This window comes from Hyperolius riggenbachi, chromosome 1 (genome assembly GCF_040937935.1).
Source record: "Hyperolius riggenbachi isolate aHypRig1 chromosome 1, aHypRig1.pri, whole genome shotgun sequence".
Lineage (NCBI taxonomy): Eukaryota > Metazoa > Chordata > Amphibia > Anura > Hyperoliidae > Hyperolius > Hyperolius riggenbachi.
This window is the reverse complement of record NC_090646.1, coordinates 146,291,559-146,305,844: the sequence shown is the minus strand read 5'-3', so window position 1 is coordinate 146,305,844 and position 14,286 is coordinate 146,291,559. Positions and strand designations below refer to the sequence as shown.

At 43.9% G+C, this 14,286-nt stretch overlaps 1 protein-coding gene across 4 annotated transcripts in view; it reads left to right on the top strand.

Annotated features, from left to right (window-relative positions):
• The window catches only part of SNX25 (sorting nexin 25), a 217,410-nt gene that overhangs the window by 180,272 nt on the left and 22,852 nt on the right, over window positions 1-14,286 (top strand). For all 4 annotated transcript variants that reach the window (XM_068278701.1, XM_068278698.1, XM_068278697.1 and 1 more), the window contains 3 exons: window positions 3,643-3,774; window positions 6,011-6,151; window positions 13,153-13,266. In XM_068278701.1, coding sequence (XP_068134802.1) covers window positions 3,643-3,774; window positions 6,011-6,151; window positions 13,153-13,266 — 387 coding nt within the window. The remainder of the gene's footprint in view (window positions 1-3,642; window positions 3,775-6,010; window positions 6,152-13,152; window positions 13,267-14,286) is intronic.

The window sequence follows — 14,286 nt, the reverse complement described above, 5'->3', positions numbered from 1 at the left end:
TAATCCCCTGCTAGGATTTTTCCTGATACTGCAATGTACACATATAGGCCCTCTGCCAGGATCAGTAAAAACACAACCAAAATGTGTTCATTTGCTGTCCCTGTAAGTAGAGAGAGCTGTTGTCAGCATGGCTATTCCGGCTTTATCAGAGTTTACTGTGCAGAGGACATTTCATAAGACAGGATGAACTGTGCATGTAAATGTCCTGCAGTGTTCTTTGAGATTGTGTAGCTGGTCAGTACAACCTGTCGCTGAGAGATTAATGCATCAAGATTGTTCTGGCTGGCAAAGCTAAATACATAGATTGGAAAACACTCTACAGAGGTTGCCGCTGAGTTATAGCACACAGTGCAGACACTGTGTTGATATCAGTTACAACGCTGGCCGTATTCCTATACAGTGGAATCTTGGTTTTTGAGCCTGTTTTGGAAACTTGCTTGTAATCCACAGCACTCTTTCATATTAAAGCGATAACAGCTAAACATTTGTAAATTGATTTTCTCCCTTAGGACCCAAAGTGCGTAAGCATGCCTCAGATCAGTACATAGTGATGTGTACGGGGGAAAGTGATGTGATCCGAAATGCCAGACTAAACAAGAGGCTATTCAGTTTTGATTTAAATGTGTCCAGGGTTGGAGCTGTCTTAAGTTTGGCAAGGCATTCCTCAGGGTAGGGACAGCATGACAGAAAGCTCTGGCTCAAAGGTTTTTAGTTGACCACCCCCAGAGTTTGAGTTATTTGATCCTTTTAATCTGAGGTTGTGGGAGGTGTGACACAGTTGCAACAAATCCTTCAGGTATCCAAGGCCTAGGTTGTGTAAGGATTTAAGTTAACATGCCAATTTTGAAAAGCATTCTCCATTTTATGGGTATGCTGGTGTAGTGAGCAAATGATTCATAGAAACTGAGTTGATTCGCTTTACAATCCTAAAACATTTTATAGAAAGATATGTAATACAAAGTACTGTATAAAGTACAAATGCATACAGTAATACAAATGAGCATGCACTTAACTTCGGAAAAGAATTGTGGCTGGTGGAAACGAGGATGAGGATTATTGTGGAGGAAAACTGTCACTAGAACAGAATCTAGTTGGTTCACAAATCATTTTCTTTTTGTGTGGCTTTAACACGAAATTGATCCAATGACAGTCGCATTTGCCTCATTTTCTCAGATTAAAGGGAAGGTTCAAGCAAAATAAAAAAAATGAGTTTCACTTACCTGGGGCTTCTACCAGCCCCATGCAGCCATCCTGTGCCCTCGTAGTCACTCACTGCTGTTCCGGTCCCCCGCTGGCAGCTTGCCGACCTCGGAGGTCGGCGGGACACATTGCGTACATTTTTACGCATTCCCGCTAGTGCAGGAACATTAACACATACGTTTTTACGCGTTAGTGGTTCAATGCGTACATTTTTACGCATTGCACCACTAACGCGTAAAAACGTATGTGTTAATGTTCCTGCACTAGCGGGAATGCGTAAAAATGTACGCAATGCGTCCCGCCGACCTCTGAGGTCGGCAAGCTGCCAGCGGGGGACTGGAGCAGCAGTGAGTGACTACAAGGGCACATGATGGCTGCATGGGGCTGGTAGAAGCCCCAGGTAAGTGAAACTCATTTTTTTATTTTGCTTGGACATTCCCTTTAAGTACCATCTAAGGGAAGAACCATCAGCTCAGTTGTGATCATGTGAACCGTGTTTACATACTGTGCTTGTATATCAACACGTTGCTAGGTTCCTTCTCCACTTGTGCGCATTGGGAAGTGCAAGTGCCATTGCAACTCATGGCGATTCTTCCCAATGTGGTTGTGGTTTCCATTCATTATAATGAATGGAAATCTCAATGCGTTTGTGTATTTCTGTTGGCAACCATGCATTGTGATTCCACAGTGAATTGCAACGCATGGATGGGAACATCAAACCGTGCAATTTATGTCCCTGTAGATCGCATTACTTTACCAAAATCGCATCTGAAAACAGAAATATGAGGAAGTGGCCTTATCAACTCAAAATTTCATAAACATTTTTGCTGGTCTTTTTGCAAATAGCAAACCATGTTAAATGCAATTCATGTTTTACTGTACAGTGACAGGAGCAGCAATACAATGGTTTGCCAAAACAAATACGTCGGCTCCCATCCCTGAAAGGTACACACCATTTTACAGTACTATAATAATTCATTTTCAGGATGTGCAAGTGGTATAGTCCAAGTGAGGCTCCAGTTCCTTTAGGAAAAAAAATTCAGATCTACATCAAGCCAAGTTAAACATGCAACCTTCCAGAGCCATTTTTTACTATTGCCAATGTGTAAAGATACAATATGTTTGGGGCAAGAGCCCTTCCACAGGTGTGGCTGTAACTTTATTGCTCTTAGCGCACGCATATTTGCTATTTCCTTTTGAGTGTCGTGTTCATCTTGAAGTTTATCATGTGTGCAGGCTTGGTGTACCTGCAGAACGATGTACAGTGTACTGGTTATCTATCCTGGTGAGGCAATTTTACTGTATTTGTCAGACTATAAGACGCTCCTCACCACAAGATGCACCTAGGTTTAGCGGACAAAACCGGGGGGGGGGGGGGGGGGGTGATATACTAAACCTGGTGCATCCATGGTGAAGGGGGCATCTTGTGGATTATGCCCCCTTGTACCTCATGCTCCCTTGTACCTCTTGTGTCCTCCTCTGTCCCCATTGTGTCCGCCTTTGTACTTCTTTTGTTCTCCTCTATGCTCTTGAGTGTCCCCTTTGTGTCCTCCCCTGTGCCCCTTTGTGTCCCACTGTGTCCTCTGTTTGTCCCCCTCTGTCCTCCTCTGCATGGACACAGTACAGGGAGGGAGTCCCCGACATTGCAGCGGGTTGGAGGTTCGTATTGGCAGGCGTTCACAAGTCAGGAACTTCCTGCATTTGGACTGTAAAACGCAGTGGCTCCCCCCCCCCCCCACTTTTGGGGAGAAAAGGTGAGTCTTCTAGTGTGGGCTTGTGCTGGTTATCAAGTGCTCACTCCCCACAGTGGCTTATTGTACACTGCTGCAGAGGTCCAACGGGTCTGTTATCATTGCTGATATTGCTCAGTAATGAAAATCAGGAAGGTCAATGTACAATTACAGCAAAGCTATGCTTGCCAAATGACACATTTCAAAGTCTTATACATGGCAACAAGAGTGATTTTTATCATGAAAGATGTGAAATTGTGTTTCATACATGTGTGTTTTAGAAAGAATTATGCATTGATACAACTGCATTCGTTCTATGGCTGTCTATAGACAATTCTGGACTATAATAGGCCTCAATTCACTAAGCGTTATCAAACACTTTACCAAATGTTTGATAATTTACTTCATGGGTAAAATCTCATTTTTAATTCACTAAGGTGTTATATATTTATCGAATGTTTTATCGATGAAACGTTCAATAGATCTAGAACACCTTAGTGAATTCAAAATGAGATTTTACCCATGAGGTAAATTATCAAACGTTCGGTAAGGTGTTTGATAACGCTTAGTGAATTGAGGCCATATATCTGTTATAAAACAAACTGTCCACAACTACAAATGGTTTATCAGTGATATAGCAGTGCAGTTTTCTCATTGATTAATCAGTGCAAGCTTCAGGACTGAAAACAAGTCTCTGTTTCTCTCCTGGCAGATTGTTTCCAAGCTGAAGGATGAGATTGTTCAGATGGAGAAAGAGCAGAGCGACCTGGACCTGCACATTTCTCGGACTGATCTGTGGTGTGAGAATTTGGGCTTGTGGAGAGCGCTTATTAACATCAGTGAGGTGAGCTGTGCGTTATGACAAATACAGTACAGAAAAGCTGCAGGACGTATCTTGCTACTTATATCTGTTGTTGCAATTACTTTTTTTTGTGTTTAAAGTCTGTTTAACCTATGAACCTAATTTACTAAGGTTCAGCTTGAAGTCTATTGAATATCTGTGCAGCCACACAAATTCTGCCAGCTTCCCCATGTGTTCCCCTTCCCCAAGCCGTGCAGAGTGTTGGTGGCCACCAGTGCTCCTCTCTGTCTCTTCTCTACATCACCTGTGTCATGTGACCAACACTAGACACTGAGCACCTCTTGTGTTTGTCATGTGACACAGGCGATGGAGAAAAGAGACAGGCGTGACCTGGGAAGCGATGGAACGAAGACTCGCCGGCAAACAGGTGAGTGTAAGCTCCACTGCCAACACTTTGCAAGTCAGTCCTGATATTGAACACTGCACCTGACTCGCCATGGACCGAGCAATATCTTCCACCTGGTGCGATTGACCAATTTAATCAATTTTAACCACTCAACAAGGCATCGTTTGCGGCAGCAACTTCATGAAGATTTGAACAGCGCAAACAAACCTGCTGGATGTCAGCGGGAAAAATCGTTAAAGGATATCCGAGCTAACCCTCTTCTCCCCCCCCCCCCCCCCCCCCCCCCCCTTACCCAATAACAAAAAAACAAGCAAATAGTATTCACTTACATCCAGAACGGTACCCACTCCTGGGCTGCATTTTCAGTTTGCCTCTGAAAGCCTCTTTTTGTCCACTATCTGTCCTGTACTAGCCTCCGACTATTAACTACCTAAAGACCACGTAACACCAATGGGCGTGAACTGGCGGCAGCCCCAGGACCACCTAACGTCAATTGGTGTCAACACCTGGGGCGGGGTTTTGCAAGAGATTGCGCGCATCTCCGCTTGGATGACAGAGCTGCTCCGCCATCAGTCTCCCAGACTGTTACACGGCGCCGTCTATTTACTGTGTACAGCGCTGCGATCCACGGCAGCTCTGTACTGGGGCAGCCGTGTGACACAGCTGTCCCCCTGAGAGACAGAGAAGTGATCCGCTGTCATTGGCTAGCTGAGGGAGGGAGGGGAAAAAAAATAGTGATAGTAAAATGTATTTAAAAAAAATAAACAAATATTTATAAAAATAAATAAACATCCAGGGAGCCATCAGAGCCCACCAACAGAAAGCTCTGTTGGTGGGCAGAAAGGGGGGGAATCACTTGTGTGCGGAGTTGTACGGCCCTGCAGCGAGGCCTTAAAGCTGCAGTGGGCTTAATTGCAAAAAATAGCCTGTTCACTGGGGGGGTGTAAGCCTACGGTCCTCAAGTAGTTAACAGTTGGGATCTTTGAACCGCAAGGTATATGCCTCTCGCATGCGCAGTTTGCTCCTTGTGGCTGCTTTGTCCGAGCTTTTGCACTATCAGTGCGTACACACAGTGCTAAGGAAGCAACCAGGGGCACGGACTGAGTGGCCACAAGGAACCAGCTGCGCATGCGCGAGGCATATCCCTCCCAGTTCAAAGGTCACGACCACCACTAGTCGGAGCCTTGTACGCAGCGGATAGCAGACGAAAGGAGGCTTGTTGCGGGGGAAAAGAGGGACCCAGTCCAGAAGTGCATATTGTTCTGGATGTAGCTGTATACTGTTTTGGCGGATTTAGATTTTATCCTCTAAATGTGTTACCACCTTTAGAATATGCATGTGAAATAATTTTCCTTCTCGTTTTTATTTAAAGGGAACCAGAGAGGATGCAATATACATACCTGGGGCTTCCTCCAGCCCCATACGCACGGATCGCTCCCACGTCGCACTCCTCCGCTGCCTGCATCAGCCGCCACCGGGTCCCGTCATTGCCGCGAGTCGGCAAGTCGGCCGGCGGACGCGGCCAATTCTCCGCATCACAGGGTGCTCTCCCCATACAGATACGCATGTGGCTGTTAACTGCGCAGCCGCATGCGTACATGTATGAAGGGAGCCCCTGTGATGCGGACAATTGGCCGCGTCCGCCGGAAGTGACGGGTCCGGTACCGGCGGATCCAGGAAGCTGAGGATGGCGGCGTGGGAGCGATTCAGGCTTATGGGGCTGGAAGAAGCCCCCGGTATGTATAAAATCTGTTTCTTTTTTCACCCCCCGTTCCTCTCTGGTTCCCTTTAATAACCAAAGGAATGTCAGATATTTGAACAGGATCACATAGGTTACAAATGCACCCTAATAGACTACTGTGTTGCCTTCAGGTGTCTGAGGAGAATGGTGAGCAGATGCCTCTATATGCTGTACTGGTGACCTTGGCAGAAGCTAGTGAATCGGATAACAGGACATGGACTGTGCTGAGGAGGTTAAGCGAATTTCAGAATCTACACAGGAAGCTCAGTGAGGTGAGGTTTTTCGTGTTTTTTTTTTTTAGTGCTCCCAAGCTTATATGAGCTTACATTGTGTGTATACATTTGCTCATAGTGGTTTGCCTTTTTCTTCTGGAGTGCAAAGTTAATTAATCCCTTCTTAGTGAATTTGCTCAAATTGTTTCCACTTACGACGATCGTACCCTACACGCAGCTGGCAAAGTGCTAGCTGCGTGTATGAAAAAAAAAGTTATCAAAATTGGCCACAGGGGCCGGAGATATCCACAGCGGTAATAATGAGCTCATCATTACCGCTAAGGTGGTTAAAGGACAACTGAAGATAGAGGGATATGGAAGCTGCCATATTTATTTCCTTTTAAACAATACAAATGGCCTCACAATCCTGCTGGTCATCTGCCTCTAATATTTATAGCTGTAGACCCACGAATAAGCTTGCAGGTCAGATGTTTCTGACTGGATTAGCTGCATGCTTGTTCCAGGTGTTTGATTCAGACACTACTGCAGCCAAAGAGATCAGCAGGACTGCCAGGCAACTCGTATTACGGTATTTAGAAGGTAATAAATATTGTATCCTTTATATCCATCTCTCATCAGTTGTCTTTTTACATTTCAGTGATCCAGTTGCCAGGGCTTCTCTGTCCTTAACTTTTGTGACCAGTACCTCCCACCAGAGATGGGCAGTAGCAGCATACTTAGTGAAGTTCTACTCAGTTCATACATTTTGACTAACCAATTTTACCACCTCCAAGCAATATGAGAGCCAACAGATTGTGAATACTATGGACAGATTGTGTAGGTAAGCTCTCAGACTCCATGGAAGTGGTAGATCTGTGTGTACCAGGCTTTAGAATAATCCTGATATGTATTCTAGAGATGGTTGCCAAGGAACAACTTGCATCTAGGACTAGCTGATAGCCAGAAATAGCCACATCTGAATGGAGAAACCCATTAACACAGTTAATTGGAACATGGGAGTGTGAAGGTTAGTGAGCTTATTGCCCCTAGCTCTTACAGCATAATTATGGGATCTGTAATAGCCCATGTAATACAAACAGTACTGTTTTCCAGAATGGTTAGAAAGCATACTGCATGGGTTTAATAGGGTACTCGCACAAAACTATACAAGTTGTACAGCAGTATAAATCCAAAACAAAAAGCATTTGATAAATTTAAGACTGGTTACACACTTTCAGTTGACCAATTTTACCACCTCCATGTAGTATGAGGGTTTACTGACACAGCCTGCTCATAGCAGGGCTGTGAAGTCAGCACAAAAATCTTCCGACTCTGACGCCTCCGTTTATGAGACGTCCGACTCCAGGTACCCAAAATAGCTCACTCACTCCTTAGTCTAATTTTACAAAAGCTATGGATTTGGTTCAAAAATCATCTGATTCCGACTCAGACTCCTCACTTTATTGAAACCACCGACTCCAGGTACCCAAAATTGCTCAGACTCCTCGACTCGGACTCCATAGTCCTGGCTCATAGTAGTCAATATCTGTTGACTCTTATACTACATGGAGGTGGTAAAGTTGGTCCGTGATTGGCCAATCATAATTTAAAGTGTGTACCAGGCTGTAGGCTACGTTTCCACTGTAGCATTGTGTTCTCATGTCAGGAAAATCATATATGCGATTTCTCTGAAATTAAAAAGAAAAACGCATATTTTATATGTGGTTTATGCAAATTTTTGCATGCCCAGTGGCCCTAATTTACGTGTTCTGCCTAGTAAATGGCATAACAAGTTCATTTTTCTGGAAAGAAATTTGAATGCGATTTTTCGTATATTGCATGCGGAATTGTAGAACATGCTGTAAATTTTTTTTTCACGCGTACAATTTCATGTGAAAATTCAATGAAAACTAGCCCATTCACAATCATTGGTTTTCATACAAATGCGAATTTTCATTGTGAAAATTCATGGAAAAATCGCACAAGTGGAAACCTAGCCTTGGGTAGCCACAGAAACTACAATTTATGTTTGACAGTAATTTATTTAAAGTGTAACTGTCGGGCATAAAATCAAAAATCAAGTCTTTATTTTTATCTGCTAAACAAGTAATAGGGATGCTAATCAGGCAATCCAAAAGTTAAAATCTCAATTACAATAATATAATACAATAACATTTCTATAGCGCTTTTCTCCCATAGGACTCAAAGCGCTTAGGCTCTCTCAGATTCAGTAATTAGTAGGATGAAGTATTCACACAACAAAAGTTATATTTCTGCAAATGCCAGACTGAACAGGTGGGTTTTCAGTCTGGATTTAAACACGTCCAGGGATGGGGCTGTCCTGATCTGCTGAGGTAAGGAGTTCCAAAACGTAGGGGCAGCATGACAGAAGGCTCTGGGACCAAAAGTTTCTAAGTGGACTCTGGGTATGACTAGATTATTAGAACCTGTGGATCTGAGAATGCGGGGATTGCTACGCAGCTGTAACATATCTTTCATGTATCCAGGGCCTAGATTATTCAGGGATTTAAATGTCAGTAGGCCGATCTTGAATAGGACCCTCCATTCTATAGGTAGCCAGTGAAGGGAATGCGGGACTGGCGTTATGTGGCAGTGACGGGGTTGGTTGGTTAGCAGTCTGGCAGCAGTATTCTGTATCAGCTGTAGGCGGTACAAGGCCTTTTTTGGAAGGCCAGTGTAGAGAGCATTGCAGTAGTCCAGTCGGGATGTGATGAAGGCGTGGACTAAGGTTGGCAGATCTTCTGGGGGTATGAGGTGTTTGATTTTTGCAATGTTCTTTAGGTGAAAATAGGATGATTTCACCACAGCAGAGATTTGAGTTCTGAACTTTAAATCCCAATCAATTAGAACTCCCAGGCTACGCACATGATCAGAGCTGCGTAGATCCGTGCCTCCTATTCCCAGTGGTGAAGACTGCAAGTTAAGTTGTTTTGTTATCATGCTCTGCCCTCCAATCAGAAGGACTTCAGTTTTGTCTGCATTTAGTTTCAGCCAGTTGTCATTCATCCATTGCTGTAGTTCACGTAAGCAGGCGTTTATAGTTAGAGTTGGGTCTGTCACACCAGGCTTGAAGGAAAGATATAGTTGGGTGTCGTCTGCATAGCAGTGGTATGTCAGGCCATGTTTTTGGATTAGTTTTCCCAACGGTAGCATGTAAACCGTGAAAAGCAGGGGAGAGAGGATTGAGCCCTGGGGCACCCCATACTTAAGTGTTACAGGGGTGGACAGGAAGGGCCCCATAGACACTTTGTGGGTTCTGCCACTCAAGAAGGATTGGAACCACTGAAGTACTATGCCATCAATGCCGCAGTATTCCTGTAGCCTGTTTATCAAGATGTCATGGTCAACTGTGTCAAAGGCTGCAGAAAGGTCTAGCAGTATGAGGATCGAGCACTCTCCTCTGTCTCTTGCCATGAGCAGGTGGTTGCATATTTGGATGAGGGCAGTTTCAGTGCTGTGGTGTTTCCTGAAGCCAGACTGGAATGGGTCATAACTGTTATTTTGTAGGATTCTGGCTTCTAGCTGGAGGTATACAGCTTTTTCAATTAGCTTTCCCAGAAAGGGGAGGTTAGAGACAGGTCTGTAGCTGGTCATTGCATCTGGGTCCAGAGAGGGTTTTTTGAGGAGAGGCCTGATTGCTTCCTTCAGTAAAGCAGGAAATATCCCTGATTGTAAGGAACAGTTAACAATTTTGAGGAATACCGGTACGAACAGGTCGGGGCAGTTCAACATGAACTGTGTTGGGCCAGGATCCAGGTCACAGGTAGTTAGGCGGACGTGAAGGAGGATGCTTGATGTGACTTCTTCATCAATTTCTTTGAAGTTTGACCAAGGTGTTACGTTGTCTCTGCTAATGGTCTTCGGCGCTATATTAGGCTCAGATGCTGTAAGTTGGATGGCGGACCTTATAGCGGAGACTTTGTCTGTGAAGAAATGGGCAAATTGGTCACAGAGGTCCTTTGAAGACTCGATATTAAGTTTTTGACATGCTGGGTTGCAGAGTTTTTCCACTGTGCGGAACAGTTGGGCTGGTTTGTTAACTGCATTTGCAATCTCTTGTGATAGAAAGGATGATTTTTTTCCCGTGATTACCTTTTGGTAGCTCTTCAAGTGGAAGATTAAGGCATGTTTGTCTTCTGGGGACTGAGATTTGCGCCACAGCCTCTCAAGTTTTTGGCCTAGTCTTTTCAGCTCTTTTATAGCGTTATCAATTACCAGGGCTGTGTAGTCAAAGTTGGAGTCTGAGTCGGGTACCCGGAGTTGGAGTCTGAGTCGTTGATTTCATAAACTGAGGAGTCTGAGTCAGGAGTCTGATGATTTTTTTTTACAAAATCCACAGCCCTGTTAAGTATTAGACTAAGGAGTCGGAGTCGAGGAGTCTGAGTTGGAGTCTGAGTCATGGTTTCATAAACTGAGGAGTTGGAGTCGGAAGATGTTTGTACCGACTCCACAGCCCTGTCTATTTCTTTTCTTGTTTATAAATGATCATTCCCCAGTTTACCTGACTCTTATTTGGTACGTTGCCGCACAAAGGAAGTTGCAGGGCATGCTGGGTTGTCTTTTTTTTTGCTTCTTTATTTCCCTTCAGACTTAACTAATGTACAGAAGCAAAGGACAACCCAGCATGCCCTGCAACTTCCTTTTTGCGGCAACGTACCAAATAAGAGTCAGGTAAACTGGGGAATGATCATTTATAAACAAGAAAAGTAATAGAGATTTTAACTTTTGGATTACCTGATTAGCATCCTTATTACTTGTTTACCAGATAAAAATAAACAATTGATTTTTGATTTTATGCCCGACAGTTACACTTTAACCTCCTTAGCGGTAACCCCGTGCTGGACACGGGGTAAGCCGCCGGAGGGTGCCGCTCAGGCCCTGCTGGGCCGATTTGCATCATTTTTTTTTTCAAACACGCAGCTAGCACTTTGCTAGCTGCGTGTTTGTTGCGATCGCCGCCGACGATGTGCAGCTACCCGCCGCGATACATGGCCCCCCCCCCCCCCTGCATACTCTTTGCGCAGCCTGGCCAATCGGCGCTAGGCTGCGCTATGGGGTGGATCGGGATTCCCTGTGAAGTCACGACGTCGATGACGTCACTCCGTTCGGGGGAAGCCCTCAAGGAAATCCCGTTCAGAACGGGATTTCCTTATGGGCAAGCGGCGCCGGCGGTGATCGGAGGGGACAGGCGGATGCCGCGGGGACGGCTAGCTACATGTGCTAGGCTAGCTACATGCTTAAAAAAAAAAAGTGAGAAAAACCCTCCCGCAGCCGCGCGATTCATACCGCCAGGGAGGTTAAGATGCTTTGGCACCCTCTCCGGTGTGTGCTGCTGTGCTGGTTACAGATATTAGCTGTCTGTCTGCTATGCTAGGCGTGATCTGATGAATAGGAATATCTTTACTCTGGAGAAGGTAAAAGGAAATAGACGAGGAGATGTTCTGTTGAAGGAAATCTAGCATGTTTGCATTCAGTTCCCCTAAGGGCAGTGTGCAATGAGAGACTGACTAGCTGCAGCTACTAAGATACTAAGCAGCAGTCATTAATGTTGTTCAGTGCAGCTGCTGAGAACAGAAGCACAGGGAATAGTTGTAACTACTGTATGGTATATGCTATAGTTGTTGGCAAGTCACTGGAGGACATCAGTAGCAGCTGCTTGCCATCTTGCTAGCCATGACTCATAGCCGCAACTAATTATCTTGTGTGACTTGCAAGTGCCATCTCTGGAACATGGGTGGCTTCTGTACAGGCATGTAAAGACTGACCAATCTGAAATCAAGAATGAAGGTGCACATTAACATTGTGATTTTTTTTTTTTTAGTGAAGAATCATATTTCCGATCCGTTCAAACTGTTTTTATTCCATCCATGGCATTAAAAGATCCAAGCTATTGCCAATACCAATACTAGTTGTTTTCTTATGTAGTGTATGACATAATTTGTCGAACGACTAGCCCTTTAAGAAAAAGATCAATGATATGCTGCGATCGGTCTGGATTGATTGGGCCCACCAGCTTCTCTGTTTTTGTACAATACTATCAGAGTAATCTGATCTAAAATACGTTTGTTCACTAAAAAGTGTTCTGTTTATTTTCATATGCCTGGCTCATTTTTCCCTGTGAAAATATAATATTTTTCAATATAAGGGTTTGTACTATTAGGCAGGAAACACACCTGTAGGAACCAGTTTCCCAGTGGATCTCGGGTCTCCATCGTGGTGCATTTGCATTTTCCGCCTGCAATTTTTCACCTTCGTTCCACGATTTTATCGATGCGGCCGAATACATTGTAATTGTGCGGGTGAAAAGCAGAAAGCTGTGCAAATTAAAAACATGCGGGAAAAAAACGGACAAATGCTAACAACGTGCATTTTCTGAGTGGGGCCATTGACTTCAATAGCCAGTGAAGCTTTGTGTGTTTCACAGGGCTGTGGAGTTGGAGTCGAGGAGTCGGAGCTATTTTGGGTACCTGGAGTCAGTGGTTTTAATAAACTGAGGAGATGGAGTCGGATGATTTTTGAACCAAATCCATAGCCCTTGTAAAAATTAGACATCTGAGTCGAGGAGGCGGAGTTGGAGCAATTTTGGGTATCTGGAGTTGGAGTCGGTGGTTTCACAAACTGAGGAGTCGGAAGATTTTTGAACCGACTCCACAGCCCTGGTGTTTCACCCTGCAGCAAAATGCACAGCATTCTAGCAATTGTTTTCCCTGCTCTCCAGTTTGTAACTTCTTTATTGTGCTGCTTTATACTGTTGTTTTTTTATGCCGTCCCTCTGCAGCCCAATCTCCTTCTCACTGTGTTTACTTTCTATCCGCTTTATTGATTGGATAAGCAGATACAATCTGGTACTGTTGCTCTCTGTTTGTAAGTTGTTTGAATTATTTCTGATACCTTCAGATCAAATGGTTTTCATGCTAATTCCATAGAGAGTTTCATCTATAATATACGGGGGAGTTCAGTCCATGCTTCACAGATGGACTGAACTCCGGATATCATTTATTCTTCAAAAGTAATGCCTTCTCTTCTCTTCCGCTATGTAGTGCTACCCGTCACTGAAGAAAGTACAGCTGCCTTCCCTCAGTAAGCTTCCTTTCAAGTCTGTGGATCAAAAATTCCTGGAGAAGTCAAAAGCGCAGCTAAATAATTTCTTACAGGTAAGTGCTTTGGCTTCTGTTTCCATGTGATGCCACTTTAATATATTCTCTAGCTTCGCTCGGCAGGTGCACCTTAAAGTGAACCTCCAGACTAAAAATCGACTTGGCAGCACTGAAAAGGCCTGGTGTTTATTTGACAGTTTCACAGCATCAGAACTTTGTTTCTCTTATAGAAGCCTCATTTTTAGCTGCACAGAAAACTGCCCGGGCATTTTTCCCCTGATGCTGTGCAAAGCATGATGGGATTTCTGATGTTGTGCTCGTTCTGCTGTTTTGGTGCATTTTTTTTACCTTTTTGAATTTGACATTTGAAGCCTAGCGCATGCAGCTGGGAGGGGTTATCAGGACACAGGACAGTTGGAACTCTGTCTTATGCTCTCTGTCACCTCCTTTTAACCAAAAAGATGGCAGCCCCCATGAATCACAAACCTTTGCCTGTTCTTTTAAAACGGGGTGGGTAAAAAATTATATTATCTATCTACTCTAATTAACATAACTAATGTAACTTAATGACAGTATGTTTGTTTAGGCTGAAGTTCCCCTTTAATGTGCCCTGCAATATAAGACATTCTTACCACTGTGCTTCTTTTTAATTTTTAACCCAAAAAAATGTATTAAGCATATAGTACATGTACAGGCAGAAACTGCATTCACAAAGTACAAGGGACACATTATATGCATGACCAAGTGCACAAATCAAAAATACATAACACATTATGAACACCCAATTGCTGTAAATTCAAAGGGAAGGTATCCAACCATAAAGTAAATGCACTTATAGTTATAGAATTTACCATAGGGGCGAAGGTAGGTTGGTCTGATGTGTTTTAAAGAACTGCAAAGAACAATAAGGGGGAGATAACATGTTAGAACAATGAAATGTACTGTTGTGTGACATATAGATTACAGGTACTGGTATGTAACCGCAACTTAGGATATAAAATGTCACGCATCTGACAGGGAATGTTGTTATAGGCATATTAAATTGGAGAACTGGGGTTTATTTACGGTTTTTCCATT